Source organism: Haematobia irritans, chromosome 2 (assembly GCF_050003625.1).
Source record: "Haematobia irritans isolate KBUSLIRL chromosome 2, ASM5000362v1, whole genome shotgun sequence".
Classification (NCBI taxonomy): Eukaryota; Metazoa; Arthropoda; class Insecta; order Diptera; family Muscidae; genus Haematobia; species Haematobia irritans.
The window spans coordinates 61,743,301-61,761,077 of record NC_134398.1 but is presented as its reverse complement, the minus strand read 5'-3'; the positions used below and the strand labels follow the sequence as shown (position 1 = coordinate 61,761,077).

At 30.6% G+C, this 17,777-nt stretch overlaps 1 protein-coding gene across 1 annotated transcript; it reads left to right on the top strand.

The window, feature by feature from the left end:
• The first annotated feature begins 9,509 nt into the window (after positions 1 to 9,509).
• On the top strand, positions 9,510 to 14,833 carry LOC142224589 (uncharacterized). The gene is made up of 2 exons (XM_075294371.1): positions 9,510 to 10,030; positions 10,102 to 14,833. The coding sequence occupies exons 1-2, from the start codon at positions 9,510 to 9,512 to the stop codon at positions 14,831 to 14,833; spliced, it is 5,253 nt and encodes a 1,750-aa protein (XP_075150486.1).
• The last annotated feature ends 2,944 nt before the right edge of the window (positions 14,834 to 17,777 follow it).

Genomic DNA, 17,777 nt, shown 5'->3' with positions numbered 1-17,777 from the left:
ATGAATAGCATCGATTTCGTCAAAACATCGGCATAAAATTTCCATGCTTGAAAAACATCGATTTTTTGGAAATTTCGTTTTTACTGATATTCTCTTTCAAAATATGTTACCAATAAATCAATCACCTTATTTGATGATATAGCGACTACATTATACCTTTCACCACTTTGTAGACAAAAATTTTTTATATTATCTAAAATCTTTGAAATTTGTGGGGAGCTTCATAAATGTTTATATTCTCATATACATACAGTCAGCAAAAAAAGTTGTACATCCATCAATTTGTTATATCCCTTCAAGAAATTTCCAACGCCATTTGCATGCCGTCATATTACCACCCACGTGGTTAACTATATGTATTTCGTTTTCAAGCTTTAATTTAAGGTATAATACATATATATTTAATTCATTTTTTCAGGTCGGTTCACAATTTATTTCAAATTGATGGGTGTACAACTTTTTTTGCTGACTGTATATTTAAATCTAAATCGATTTGAACAAAGTTTTCGCACTCCTACAAAATCTGTAGACTTCAAATTTTAATCGGCTGGTGCAGAGATTCCTAACCCAATTTACATTGAGACCGCAAATTTTTTAAATTTTAAAAATATTTTGAATTTTTTTTTTCACACTGTGTGGCTGAATATCCTCAACAGATTCAATAAATTCTGAATAAATTTAAAGCGAACGAAAAGTATTTCATCAGTACCTCAGATTGGACGATTGGTAGATATTATTGCAGCAAAGGGAAAATTTTCTCCACTCCTAATTTTTACTGATTAGAAATGGTATGTCCTGTTTAATATTAAAAAAAAAACTAATGTTCATAGTACAAGACACAGTAACGTTGAAGACAATAAAGGCATCAGCATCATTATTGCCGATGGCAACGTGACATCAGCACCAAAGCAAAAATGAAAATAAATTGCAAAAGTTCTTATAGATGACCTGGTCTAGCTTGGCAAATTTTAAACGCGTTGTATGGTCGTTAGCAACACATTAGGTTATTATGAAGATTAAATTCTAAAAACTGTATTAATTGGATCTAATTTTGTATTGTCCATTAAATATTATTCAATATTGATAACTCAACACAAAAATTCCAAACCAAAAATCACTTATACCAGCCGAAAGTACTCGATGACAGGAGAAAAGTAATTTATGGAATTTGTCGTTCGTTCTAGAGATGCATATAATTTTCACTTCACAAAAATTTCTTTTGAGAGGATTTATAAAAACTTGCTGTTTAAATTTAAATGTTCTAAATTTGACTGAAAAAAAGCATGTCTGGTTCTGAAGATTTTGTCTTTACACTTATGGTTTTGGTATTCCGAGCCAAAGAAGCGGAAAATTGAAGTAATGTTACTTTTAAGGCAGAATTGTCTTTCAAATTTACGATTTGCGTACTTGATTGTAGATAGAAAAATGTAATTCATTCGTATTTTTTCTGTTTTTTCTTCCGGTGCAATTAAATTCCTTTAAAAAAGTGTTAACGACAACTTAAATTTTTTAATTCAGACTTGAATTCAAGTAGAAATTATGTTATATTTCAAATACAAATTTTCTTTAAAATAAAGTGTTGAAAAACATCTCCTATTTTTAAACGCTTTTTTGCTTTCTTGTGAAGATACAAAAAGACAATAAATTTCAAGACAATTTTAATTTTGAAGAATTTTTCACAATTATTAAAGACAAGTTGACTTTAGTCAAACAAAATTTTCTTTTATTTTAAGATGCCCATTTTTAAGTTGAATCACTTAAATATAAGAAAAATCGACTTTATATAAAAGTGTATCGTCTTTTGGACAAGGAAAAAACTTTATATCAGAGAAATGCGTCTTCTATGTTAAGCAAAAACGCATTCGTATTTTAAGGACATGAACTATTTGGGATCAATACAATATTTTTTTAGCTTATTATAATTTATTTAAATAAAAACGAAAATAAAGCGCTGAAAACATAGTTATTACGCTTAAAATTGTGAAAGGTATATGGTGAACAATTTTTGACTTTCCAAATGGAATAAAGTGATTGTTTTTTTCATATATTTTTCCAGACACGCTGCCTCCATCGAGAATAAACAAACGGTTGATATATGCTGCGATATGTAACTTGCTACGTGTAAATCAACATAGTTCTTTTATTAATGAAAAAATCGTGTTTTACTTGACCACAATGATTCTTTTACAACTACCTTAAAGTGCAATTTTTCTAATAGTTTGAAGGGGCTCTCATTGGCGTCGTTCTAAATTGATATAAAAAGGTACCTAATAAGTGCACTTATGAGAAACTTTTTTGTTGCAACTTGTCGTGGTATAACTTCTCAATAGTGACGGCGATTTTCCGACAAGTTTTTGATGTCGTATACGATTGTTTTCGACGTGGTGGGGATTCTCAGTACTGCCGTCAAAAATGTTGCCGCTTATATGGGGGCTATATACAATTATGAACTTGATATGGACCAATTTTTTGTGATTGGGGATCGATTCATCTGATGGCTATATATAACTATAGACCGATATTGACCTAGTTAGGCATGGTTGTTAACGGCCATATACTAGCACAATGTACCAAATTTCAACTGACTCGGATGAATTTGGTCCTCCAAGAGGCTCCAAAACCAAATCTCGGGATCGGTTTATATGGGGGCTATATATGAGTATGGACTGATATGGACCACTTTTGGCATGGCTGTTAAATATCATATACTACCACAACGTACCAAATTTCAACCAGATCGGATGAATATTGCTTCTCCAAAAGGTACCGGAGGTCAAATCTGAGGATCGGTTTGTATGTATAATTATGGACCAATTTTTGCATGGGTGTTTGAGGCCATATATTAACACTACGTACCAAATTTCAACTGAATCAGATGAATTTTGGTCTTCCAAGAGGCTCCGGAGGTCAAATCTGGTGATCGGCTTATATGGGGGCTATATATAATTATGGACCGATATGGACCATTTTTTGCATGGTCATTAGAGACTATCTACTAACACCATGTACCAAATTTCAGCTGGATCGGATGAAATTAGCTACTCTTAGAAGCCTCGCAAGCCAAATCGGGGGATCGGCTTATATGAGGGCTATATATAATTATTGGCCGATGTGGACCAATTTTTGCATAGTTGTTAGAGACCATATACTTACACCATGTACCAAATTTCAGCCGGATCGGATGAAATTTGCTTCTCTTAGAGACTCCACAAGCCAAATCGGGGGATCGGTTTATATGGGGGCTATATATAATTATGGACCGATGTGAACCAATTTTTGCATGGTTGTTAGAGATCATATGCTGACACCATGTACCAAATTTAAACCGGATCGGATGAAATTTGTTTCTCTTAGAGTCCCCGCAAGCCAAATTTGGGGGTCCGTTTATATGAGGACTATACGTAAAAGTGGACCGATATTGCCCATTTGCAATACCATCTGACCTACATCAATAACAACTACTTGTGCCAAGTTTCAAGTCGATAGCTTGTTTCGTTCGGAAGTTAGCGTGATTTCAACAGACGGATATGCTCAGATCGACTCAGAATTTCACCACGACCCAGAATATATATACTTTATGGGGTCTTAGAGCAATATTTCGATGTGTTACAAACGGAATGACAAAGTTAATATACCCCCATCCTATGGTGGAGGGTATAAAAAAAACTTTAACCAAAGATGCTAAATCTACAAAATAAGTGTTTGCCTATATTGAAAGTGTTTTTTTTTTTGTTAAATCTAAAGGTCAGCTATTTTAAGAACGATTTCCTTAAATTAAAAAAGGTTTGCTGAGATTATTAACTTTATTTTAATTAAATCTTCATTATTTTGAAAAAAGTTATCGTTCATGTTTTTTAAATTTCGCATCCTAAAATTTAGGTTGTTTCATCTTTAAAATTACGTAAATATTTTTCCAGTGTAGATTTAAAAGTCGAACAAATGTTATAAACAAATATTTTCAAATTGTTCCTTATTTTTTAATGATATCCTAAATACTGAAATAGAATCTCATCTCAAGAACTAATGCGAAAGCAATGCAGCGGATGCTTAAAAAAGATGTCTTCCACCCTATGGCAATCCCATGTACAATGTATTGTTTCTGAGCCAACTTTGCACTACTTTCGGATCCTAAATAAGACTGAAACAAGTATATACGGCCGTAAGTTCGGCCAGGCCGAAGCTTATGTACCCTCCATCATGGATTGCGTAGAAACTTCTTCTAAACACGGCCATCCACAATCGAATTACTTAAGTTGCGGCAACGCTTGCCGATGGCAAGGTATCTTAAAACCTCGTAACACCATCTTCTAAATTGTATGTCCATGCGTGGTATATATTAAATCAAAAAAGATCGATCCAATACGTATATAATTCAGTTTGACAAAGTAGACATAAAATTTTGACAAAATTTTCTACAGAAAGAAAATATTAAAAAATTTTCTATGGAAATAAAATTTTGACAAAATTTTCTATAGAAATAAAATTTTGGTAGATTATTTTTGGCTCTAGTGGCAACCATGATTATGAACCGATATGGACCAATTTTTGTGTGATTGGACCAATTTTGGTATGGTTGTTAGCGACCATATACTAACACCACGTTCCTACTTTGAACCGGATCGGATGAATTTTGCTCCTCCAAGAGGCTCCGGAGGTCAAATCTGGAGAACGTTTTATATGGGGGCTATATATAATTATGGACCGATATGGACCATGTTCCAAATTACAACCGGATTGGATGAAATTTGCTTCTCTTGGAGACTTCGCAAGCCAAATCTGGGGATCGGTTTATATGGGGGTGTCTAAACCAATGTTTAGACTTATATTTATCTATCGAATTTCCTATTTAATCGACTTTGCATCTGTACTGAATTATTATGAATTATTGAATTTTTGTATCTGAACTCAACTATTATGAACTATTGTTAATGAAAAATCCATGAAGTTGTAATTTAAGATTAATCGATATTCCTAATCGAATTTATTATTGTGAATTGTTACTTTCTATCTAAAAGTTTCTTGGCTTGTTAAATAAGTTGAATTCGGTCTATTCTTCTCTATATCTCGAACGGTGAGCATACCCCCAAATAAACCAATCACACTTCAAAATTGTAACTCCTGTCTTTTTATTTCCAAATCTTTCCCTATCTCTGCGTTGCTAAACTTGATGGTATATTTTCTCATCCACTGAGAATTTATACCACATACTGATCTACCACAATTCTCCTAGTGCCTCCTCCACAATCTGTTATACAGTCCACACACTCTACTCCAGGAATTGGTGTCCACTACTCTCTCTCTCTAATAACAGTTGCCGTCACCAATCCCCCCATAACTCCAACTTTAAACATGGTCCACTCGAGGAGAGGATTCGCAAACCAGCATAAAACACCAAACAAGGAGAAAAGAAGGTAAATTGAAGTAGAACAAAAACCTTCTCAACTAGTTTAATTGTGACGTCGATCGGTAAACGTGTACAAGCGCTAATATCGTATTCGAAAATCGTTTAACGTGGTAATAAAAATATATTAAAAATAATGTGTCGCGAAGACTTTTATTTAAAATCGTGTAAAAAAATTACATTTATGTAAAAAAAAGACTTTTCGTATAGAAGTTGTACAATATCAAAAAAGCGACGGAAAATATGTTTAATTGTTAATTATTGCATCATACTATTGTGAACATTAATTTTATCATAATTCGTGAATTAAAAAAAAAAAATACATAGAACCTACAGAACATTAAAACGAATAAAACATACATTAAAATCGTATAAAACTCCTAGAATTAAACGTATGTTAAGCGGGAAACAAAATTTAAAAAAAATGTGTAAAAGTTAGTTAAAAAGTGTGTAAATCATTGTTAAAAATGTGTAAAAATTATTTGCTGCAAAAATTTGTTTAAAAAATATATTTCTTGCTGTTTCCGTATACCTAAATTCCTATTCCTACATTGCACATTTTTTCTTACCGCTAATCTTTTTTCTTCATTTCAACATTGCACATTGTTTCCTCAACGCAAAATTTTCTTATTCCTACATTGCACATTTTTTCCTAATCCTACATTGCCAATTCTTTTCATATCGCTAAATATTCCTATTTCTACATTTTATCTCAATCTGCTATTGCACGATTTTCCTAATTCGCATTTTTGTAGATTGCACAGTATAAGATTCCCAAGTCTTATTAAAATTTGTCATCCTAAAAGGAAAATCAAATTTCAAACAAAAAAAAATATATATATATATATATATTTCTTAATATCTAAATTGCACATTTCCCACTGTTAAAATTTCTCTGTCAACACGTAATATCAAATTTACGAGAAGACAAAAATGTTCCCTAAAGCCTAATCTTCGCTAGAAAATTGAAACCATTGGACTAAAAAAGTTTATCGTATGTGGAAATCTAATTTCTAACAAAAATTATTCGAAAGAGCGCAATTTAATTCTAAAAAACTACATAAAATACTAAATCTAAATACTATGAAAATAATAAATTCATAAATAACTTTCTTGGCAAGAAATCTAAAATTAATTGCATAACCAAGAAGTTAACACATTAAATCACCGTTACAACAAAGCAACAATAATATTATGGATGATGTATTTTTCTGTATACTTACATCATAGTTTATTTTTTTCATGTATATCCAAATCACCGTTAAATTTTCAAGAAAAAAAAAAGCGGCTTAGAACCCATACACTCTTCATAATTTCTATCGTCATCTTTTCCCTTCACATTCTCATTTTCGATCCTTCATTCCACTTTTCTCATTCCATTTTTCATTCTACTCCATTTTTTGTATGTTCATTGCATATATACGCATTCTACCTTTATATGGATAATCAAGAGAGTGATATATGAGTGGTGAAAACGTCGTCTCAAGAGAGTGATAAAAAAACAACTCAAGAGTGTACCATTTGTATTGGCGAATAGTGAGACGAAGAGAGTTGGAAGTGCGCTACATACAAATAAGGCGAAAATTCATTATAACTATTTAATGCAAAATTATAAAATTTTACAACTAAAATCTTGTTGTACAAATTTAATTTAATTATTAATCGTACAGTTACGTGAAAAAAAACACAACAATAAATTAAAATATATCGGTTTTCTACAAACAAATTAAATTAAATAAAATAAACGAACAATATAATACATATAAAATCGGGTTTTCGGTACGCGTAATAAACTAAATAAATTTTACTAAACTAAAAAAAAATTAACTTAAATTTCCTGTATACGTACATTAAGGTAACAGTTGCTCTCATTAATTAACCAAAGTAGTTAACATATAGTTATTTAACCATATTGTACATACCCATTTTTACCAGCCCAAACCACTGTGCGAGAGCAAGAGAACAGTCACACATTTCTCTCAAAGTTATTAAGCGAAACTGTTATACTGGCACAGTGCTTTGGTGCACTACAAATTTCAGTATGCATTCAAGCACGACTGTTTTTACACAGCGATAAGGGCACAGTGTCTCTTGGCTAATATCGCGAAATTAAAAAATCATATAATTTCATCATTTAAAATTTTGAGTACTGGATTACGAACATAATTCGAATATCTATATACATTCAAGCACGAATGTTTTTACACACCAAAAAACAAAAAGCACACACACACAGTTTCTCTTGATCGAATAAAATAGCGAAAGAACAAAATCAAAATCATTTTTTTTAACAAAAACGATAAATCTCTGCATACATTCACGCACAGTGATATGCTAAACACACACAGTGTCTCGTAATGGAAAAATATTGCGCAACCAAAAATGTTTACGAAAACTTAAAACTATTGAGGTAAAAGGAAAAAACTGAAATTTTGGACGCCGATATAATCTGAATGAAACGAAAATATATAACATTATTGGCAGAGAGGAATGAATCTAATTAAATGAAAATACGAAACTCAAAATCATTCTATTTACAAAACTGAAAATAATAAAAAGAAAATTATTTACAATCACTGTACTAATCTTTACTAACTACTATTTAAATAACAACAATTTAAATATCTCATTCGTATTTACGTACATTTTAATCTACCACACATACATACATATTTCATAATTTGTTCTAAAATATTTCTGGTGATCCCTAACGTGGATATAAACAATTTATGTGGATTTCTAAACAGCAGTGGAAAAAAAATCGCATGTTGCTTAGAAATGTTTAAAAATTATTATGCTGATCCCAATTGTGGAGATACTTTTGAAAGTTTACTGCGAATTTTACTGTAATTCCTAAAAAAAATGGATGTTCCAAAATTGCATATACTCTTGGAAGTGTAAGAAGAATTTCTGTTGTTCCAAACATGGATATACTCTTAAAAGTTTAAAGAGAAAAAAAAATCTGTTGTTCCAAACATTCTTAAAAGTTTAAAGAAAAAAATTTGTTGTTCCAAACTTGGATATATTTTTGGAAATTTAAAGAGAAAAATTCTGTTGTTCCAAACTTGGATATATTCTTGAAAGTTTAAAGAAAGAAAGATGTTGTTCCAAACATTCTTAAAAGTTTAACAGGAAAATTCTGTTGTTCCCAAACGTGACACTTTACTGTGCTTTCCCACATATATGGCTACACGATTTTAATGTCTGAAAACCTATTTGTCTGCTAATGCACTATATAGAATCTCGCTTTTCGGATAATCTCCATAATCTCGATTGCATGGAGAAATCAATATTACATTGAGTTTATCGATTATTGTCTCATGTTTCGGGTTTACCAATAACCTGTAGCTATATTTTGTTAACTGAAATATAGCAAAACTCAGTCTCTCTGTCTCTCTGGTTTACAATTAACCCATAGCTATATGTTTCAACTGATATATAGCGTCACGATTCGAACGTTTCGTACCCTCTTTTAACGTTTATCGATTATTGTCTCATTCTCCGGGTTTACAAACAACCTGTAGCTATATTTTGTTAACGGAAATATAGCGAAAAGTCTTCTAGTGCGGATTTACAATTAACCCAGAGCTATATATTTCAACTGGTATATAGCAAGTCGATTTTTGATTTCTCAGGAGCTTCTTCATCAAGCTTTAGCTATATATTTCAACTGATATATAGCAAATCGATCCTAAATTTTGTTTCACTCATCTACTATTTCAATTCAGATTTTACTTAACTAGAAGATTTGTTTCAAACATCAAATTCTCAAAAATTTAAAACTTTTCTCTGTTTATGTCCTCATCTCTATGAAATTGTTACATATAATTGCAAAATTGTAACCATAAAATATTTTATGCCAAGTTACACTAATCCCACGAGTTTGTTCCACTGTTTCACTGCTAACTATTTAATATCTAAAGGAAAAATAAACAGATTTTATATTCCAAAATCGTTAATTACGAAAATTTTGTTTGCACTTCACAATTTGTGACTCTAATTCAATCATTTGTTCCGCCTTTTCCTAAAGTGAGAGTAGATCTCAAATTCTCTTACAATTTATCGAAAATCTTTTCAACCCTCCTTTCCAACGAATTTTTTCGCAAAAATGCTTAACCCAACTGATCAAAGCAGTTCGGGAAATGTCCCCTCAAATGTGAACACCATTAAGCCATCACCTATTTTTGAAAAGTTTGCGTTTATGTGCAATCAGCTAACTGATTTTTGTTCATACTTTGAAAATGCTGATATTGCAGACCAAACTGATTCGTTACTAGAAGTCAAACTGGATGACTTAGTCGATCGATGGCGAAAGGTTCAGCACGAGTATGAAAATTTGATGCTATCTCCCGAGTCAGTTGTTTCCAAAGAATTAAAGGAAAATGCGAAAGTAAATCTCAATATTTGCTCTGAAGCATATTATGATACTCGATCTCAAATTTTAGATATTTTAAGAATGGGTATCAACACTGCCCCTCGTGGAACCTCTCGTCTAACTCTTTTGCCTGAAAGAAATTCTGAACCTCAGAATCTCAATTACAATAGCTCTGCAGTGTGTATAAAAGTGATACAGAGGTTTTTAAGGGCAGCTATGAAGAATGGCCATCCTTTCGTGACATGTTCACGGCCGTATATGTCAACCACCCAAAGCTTACTCCTGCTCAAAAGCTTTATCACTTAAGAAATAAAACCAAAAGTAGTGCTGGTGCCATTGTAAAGCGGTATGCTCTATGTGACGAGAATTTCAATTTAGCTTGGAATGCTTTAAAATCTCGTTACGAAAATAAGCGCGTTTTGGTTGATAACCAACTTAAAATATTATTTAATATTCCCGTAGCCACGATCGAAAGTAGTGAATCCTTACAAAAGATACATTCCACAGTGAAAGACTGTCTTAGCACATTGGCTTCACTGAACGTTAATATCGAATCCTGGGATCCCATGCTAATTTATTTAGTCTCTACAAAGCTTCCTGAGGAAACGATATCCCAATGGGAACAATCTCTTAAGTCCCATCGCGAGCTACCTAGTTGGTCCCAAATGGACGAATTTTTAGTCAATCGATTTGAAGTGGTTGAACGGATATCAAGCTTCCGAAAATTGAAAGTTCACAATGATGTGCCTCAAAAATATTTGTCTCAAAATGCAAACAAAATACAATCGTACGCTTCTCAAGAAAAGCTAAATGTTACTTGTTCACTATGCAATTTAGAGCATAGCATTCGCATTTGTCCAGATTTTCAAAAATTTTCGCCACAAGAGCGAATTGATTTTGCATTTAAAAAGAAACTCTGCATCAATTGTCTCTCTGCTTCTCATGTGAAAACAAACTGCAAAAGTAAACGTTTATGTTTCACTTGTAAAAAGTCTCATCATAGTCTTTTACATTTAGAGCGCAAGCAAAATTCAAACAGCCAATCTCAGAATTCAAACACATCTGAAACAACTGAACGAAATGTAGCTCAACATAATTCTCAGCATTCTACACCCTCAACTTCTAAACAGGCTTATACTCGAGTAGATGCAAATTTCTCCCAAAATAATGAGACTATTTTGCTCAGGACTGCCTTAGTCCAAATAGAACACAAAGGCGAACTTTTCACAATAAGAGCCTTAATTGATCCAGGCTCCCAAAGAACTTTTTTGTCTGAAAAAATCAGAACCCTTTTGAATATCCCATTCCGGAAATCTCGTTATGAAATCGGTGGAATTGGAGGAATAACCCAGTTTGCCGACAAGGAATGCGATTTAGTCCTCTATTCTCAAAGGCACAATATCAGATTTTCGATTAATGCTATTATCCTTCCAAAGGTTACAAGAAAGCTACCGGCTGTCTCGTTTGACATTCCGAAGTGTCCCGAGCTTTTGAAACTCGATTTAGCTGACCCTAATTTTAATATCTCATCTCATATTGATCTCATACTTGGCAATGACTCTGAGCGTTTCATCAATATTGATGGTATTAAAAAGGATATATATGGTTGCGCTTCTGCCTACAATACTATATTTGGATGGGTGCTCAGTGGTCCTATGCCAACAGAATCAGTTCTCTCATTCACGACGAAAGTTTACGCTCTTGAATCTGATACACTCAGTGATGTACTTAAAAAATTCTGGGAAATTGAAGAAGTCCCGTCAGTCCCTGAATTCTCAGAATCCGAGAAATTTTGTGAAAATTTGTATGCCACAACAACAACCCGTGACGATGATGGTCGTTATGTTGTAAGGCTTCCCTTCAGAAAAGAGTTTCCTGAAACCATTTCTCTTGGTTCGTCCAGATTCACTGCTCTTGGACAGTATACAAGAATGGAAAGGACATTGTTAAAAGATCCCGATCTCCAGGATCAATATAACTCTGTACTTCAAGAGTACATCACTTTAAATCATATGGGAGAAACTTCCTCTCAAGAAATATGTGCGCAAGGTAAATTTTATTCATTTTACCTCCCTCATCATGCGGTAGTTCGTCCGGAACATAAATCCACTAAAGTGCGAATAGTCTTCAACGCATCCCGCAAATCGAAATCGGGATTTTCACTTAATGATGTGCTCTACACTGGTCCCACACTACAGAATGATTTGATCTCCACTATTCTCAATTGGAGAAAATACAAATATGTATACAGTGGAGACATTCAAAAAATGTATCGACAAATAAAGATACATCCCGAAGATAGAGCTTATCAAAGGATTCTATTCCAAAAGGATCCTAAAGGCCCAGTTCAGGACTACCAATTAAATACAGTTACATTTGGTATCAACTGTGCCCCCTTCCTTGCAATACGCACTATGTTACAACTTGCTTCTGATTCAGAAACTCAATTCCCTGAAGTCGCAAAAATTTTAAGACGAGAAACCTATGTTGATGACATTTTGTTTGGTGGATTCTCTATTGAAGAAACAATTGCATCTCGCAAGTCTTTAGTCACCGTACTCAATTCAGCAGGTTTCCCCTTAAAGAAGATCACAGCAAATGATCCCGAATTGCTGAAAGATCTACTTCCCGAAGACATGTATGATTTGGACTTATTGCGTTTCTCTGAATCAAGTTCAACGAAGACACTTGGAATTAAATGGAATGCTCTTAGCGATAAATTCTCATATTCCACAATTTCTGCTCAAAATCATACATCCACTACAAAGCGTCAAGTACTTTCCCAAGTAGCTCAACTCTTTGACCCAGCAGGATGGGTAACTCCTGTAATAATAAGAGCCAAGATGCTTATGCAGCATCTCTGGATGGAGAAATCTGGTTGGGATGATGAAATATCTCCAGATTCCCTTCGCAATTGGAATAATGTATTAGATGACTTGTCCCAAATGGATGTAATAGAGATACCTCGGTGGATTCAGTATATGCCCACAGATGAAATCCAAATACATGGATTTTGCGATGCCTCTAAAGGAGCTTACTGTGCTTGTGTCTACCTCAGATTGCAAACCTCCACTTCAACGGTTTTCTCGAATTTGTTTATGGCGAAAAGTAAAGTAGCTCCACTCAAACCAGTATCTTTGCCCAAATTAGAACTAAATGGTGCGCTTTTATTGTCCCATTTAGTAAAATACGTTTCACAAATATTCGGGAATCAAATTGCGTCAATAACACTATGGTCCGATGCATCAATTGTTCTCGGATGGCTATCGAAACCTCCGTACTCTTGGGAGACCTATGTAGCCAACCGAACAGCCCAGATACACGAACTTGTACCAAATGCCAAATGGAGATATGTTGCTACGCATCATAATCCTGCCGATATTGGCACCCGAGGATCTAGTCCCAGAGATCTAGCAGCAAATTTCCTTTGGTGGAATGGCCCTTCGTGGCTTACAAATCCCGAATCCACTTGGCCAACGAAAAATCCCGTAATTCCAAACTTGCAAACACAATCTAAAGTGACTTCTCATCAAGTCAGTGTTGAAGAAACTGAAATTATTTCTCGATTTTCCTCATATTCGAGGGCTTTGCGTGTTTTGTCATACGTATTTCGTTTTTTCCACAACATTCGCCCTTATTCGAATAACAACATAACTCATACTATTGAAATCTCTCAAAGAGAGATACAATTAACAAAAACCCGTATCATATCCCTAACTCAACAAAAATATTATAATATTGAGTATCAAGCTTTACGTGATTCAAAGCCCTTACCTCACAAAAGCACATTGCTAACTTTGAACCCTTTTTTGGACTCAGACCAAGTCATTAGAGCAAACGGTCGTTTATCAAATTCGTCACTTCCCTATAAGGATAGATTTCCAATAATTCTTCCTGGAAATTCGCATTTTTGCACCCTTTACTTGTCTCATTTACATACTTTTCTAGCCCATGGAGAATGTAATCAAATGTGTCGGTTTGTACAAACTGAGTACTACATTCCCCGATTGAAATCTAGAGTAAAAGGAGTTATACGCAGATGCAAAACGTGCATTATATATAAACACAAGCCCAGTTCTCAAATCATGGCTCCCTTACCATCTGAACGGTCCACATTCTCACCTGCATTCCATATCACTGGAATTGATTTCGCTGGACCATTTGAACTTAAAAGTTCCTCTTTGAGGAAAGCCCCCATTATAAAAGGCTACGTGTGTGTGTTCGTATGCTTTACCACGAAAGCAATACATCTAGAAGCATGCACAGAGTTATCCTCAGCAGCATTTGAGGCTGCATTAGCTCGTTTTGTGGGGAGGCGAGGGCTCCCATCCAGGATATACTCCGATAATGGTCGCAATTTCCTAGGAGCTAGTAGAACACTTCTTAGAGAGTTTTCTCAGTTTATTAAAACTACCTCCACCTCAATATCTCTGAAGTATTCTATTCACGGATTCGAGTGGAAATTTATACCACCCCATGCTCCTCATATGGGAGGTCTGTGGGAAGCGGCAGTCAAAAGTTTCAAAACTCATTTTAAGAAACTCGCCGGCGCACATAGATTTACATTTGAGCAATTCTCAACTCTTCTTTCTCGAATAGAAGGAGTTTTGAACTCTCGTCCTATTTCGGCTATGTCAGAAGACCCATCTGATCTTACAGCTTTAACACCAGGACATTTTTTGAGAGGTTCTCCACTACTTGCTCTCCCAGAACCCATTTCTCCCAAATTATCTTTGATAAATAAATGGACTAAACTGAAAGCTCTTCATCATCAATTTGCTCTAAGATGGAAAGAAGAGTACTTAAACATGCACAAACGTTATAAATGGAAATCTCCCGCCCCTAACTTAAAAGTAAACGATCTTGTCGTTGTAATCGATGATTTGCTCCCTCCATATGAATGGCTCTTGGGCCGAATTGTAAAAACGTATTGTGGTTCCGACACTAAAGTACGAGTCGCAGATGTTCGAACAGAAACCGGAACTTTGACTCGTCCCATAGCAAAATTATGTTACTTGCCTTTCTCTAACACTTCCGATGAAGCTGAAACACACTAAAGTTTTTTGAAACATTAATAACTTACTAACCCTAGTATCCATTACACTCATTAATAAAAACTCATACATTCCAGATCATCCATATCTCATCAAAAGCGAACTCCCAACGTCTACAAGTGCAAGCTGTGTAACAAATTTCATGCACTTAAGGTTTGCCCTAAATTTTTGAGAATGTCTCCGAAACAGCGAAATATTTGGGTCCTACGAGAAGTGTATTGTGTAAACTGTCAGGCGAGAAGTCACCGATTTAGAGATTGTAGATCTAAAAATATGTGTCGAAAATGCGGAAGACCCCACAACACCTTGCTACACCCAAATTACACTAAATTTAACAACAACACCAACAAAGGACAAGTTAAAAAACGTCAAGGCAACGAGACAAATAATAATGATGACATCACCAACAACCAACAGCGTCCAAACCAAAAGGTTATCTCTGAAGCCATTCGTGCTTTGGCTTCCGTTCTATGCTCGTCCCCGAAGTGAGCATCTACGGAGACGGGAGCATGTCTAAACCAATGTTTAGACTTATATTTATCTATCGAATTTCCTATTTAATCGAATTTGCATCTGTACTGAATTATTATGAATTATTGAATTTTTGTATCTGAACTCAACTATTATGAACTATTGTTAATGAAAAATCAATGAAGTTGTAATTTAAGATTAATCGATATTCCTAATCGAATTTATTATTGTGAATTGTTACTTTCTATCTAAAAGTTTCTTGGCTTGTTAAATAAGTTGAATTCGGTCTATGCTTCTCTATATCTCGAACGGTGAGCATACCCCCAAATAAACCAATCACACTACAAAATTGTAACTCCTGTCTTTTTATTTCCAAATCTTTCCCTATCTCTGCGTTGCTAATCTTGATGGTATATTTTCTCATCCACTGAGAATTTATACCACATACTGATCTACCACAATTCTCCTAGTGCCTCCTCCACAATCTGTTATACAGTCCACACACTCTACTCCAGGAATTGGTGTCCACTACTCTCTCTCTCTCTAATAACAGTTGCCGTCACCAATCCCCCCATAACCCCAGCTTTAAACAATAATAATAATAATAATAATAATAATAATAATAATAATAATAATAATAATAATAATAATAATAATAATAATAATAATAATAATAATAATAATAATAATAATAATAATAATAATAATAATAATAATAATAATAATAATAATAATAATAATAATAATAATAATAATAATAATAATAATAATAATAATAATAATAATAATAATAATAATAATAATAATAATAATAATAATAATAATAATAATAATAATAATAATAATAATAATAATAATAATAATAATAATAATAATAATAATAATAATAATAATAATAATAATAATAATAATAATAATAATAATAATAATAATAATAATAATAATAATAATAATAATAATAATAATAATAATAATAATAATAATAATAATAATAATAATAATAATAATAATAATAATAATAATAATAATAATAATAATAATAATAATAATAATAATAATAATAATAATAATAATAATAATAATAATAATAATAATAATAATAATAATAATAATAATAATAATAATAATAATAATAATAATAATAATAATAATAATAATAATAATAATAATAATAATAATAATAATAATAATAATAATAATAATAATAATAATAATAATAATAATAATAATAATAATAATAATAATAATAATAATAATAATAATAATAATAATAATAATAATAATAATAATAATAATAATAATAATAATAATAATAATAATAATAATAATAATAATAATAATAATAATAATAATAATAATAATAATAATAATAATAATAATAATAATAATAATAATAATAATAATAATAATAATAATAATAATAATAATAATAATAATAATAATAATAATAATAATAATAATAATAATAATAATAATAATAATAATAATAATAATAATAATAATAATAATAATAATAATAATAATAATAATAATAATAATAATAATAATAATAATAATAATAATAATAATAATAATAATAATAATAATAATAATAATAATAATAATAATAATAATAATAATAATAATAATAATAATAATAATAATAATAATAATAATAATAATAATAATAATAATAATAATAATAATAATAATAATAATAATAATAATAATAATAATAATAATAATAATAATAATAATAATAATAATAATAATAATAATAATAATAATAATAATAATAATAATAATAATAATAATAATAATAATAATAATAATAATAATAATAATAATAATAATAATAATAATAATAATAATAATAATAATAATAATAATAATAATAATAATAATAATAATAATAATAATAATAATAATAATAATAATAATAATAATAATAATAATAATAATAATAATAATAATAATAATAATAATAATAATAATAATAATAATAATAATAATAATAATAATAATAATAATAATAATAATAATAATAATAATAATAATAATAATAATAATAATAATAATAATAATAATAATAATAATAATAATAATAATAATAATAATAATAATAATAATAATAATAATAATAATAATAATAATAATAATAATAATAATAATAATAATAATAATAATAATAATAATAATAATAATAATAATAATAATAATAATAATAATAATAATAATAATAATAATAATAATAATAATAATAATAATAATAATAATAATAATAATAATAATAATAATAATAATAATAATAATAATAATAATAATAATAATAATAATAATAATAATAATAATAATAATAATAATAATAATAATAATAATAATAATAATAATAATAATAATAATAATAATAATAATAATAATAATAATAATAATAATAATAATAATAATAATAATAATAATAATAATAATAATAATAATAATAATAATAATAATAATA

What these genes read in the sequence shown, in the direction of transcription:
- LOC142224589 (XM_075294371.1), top strand. Translation starts at nt 9,510, where the DNA reads ATGCTTAACCCAACTGATCAAAGCAGTTCGGGAAATGTCCCCTCAAAT. An exon ending in TTCGTGACATGTTCACGGCC is followed by an intron (nt 10,031 to 10,101) that starts GTATATGTCAAC and finishes AACCAAAAGTAG; the next exon opens with TGCTGGTGCCATTGTAAAGC.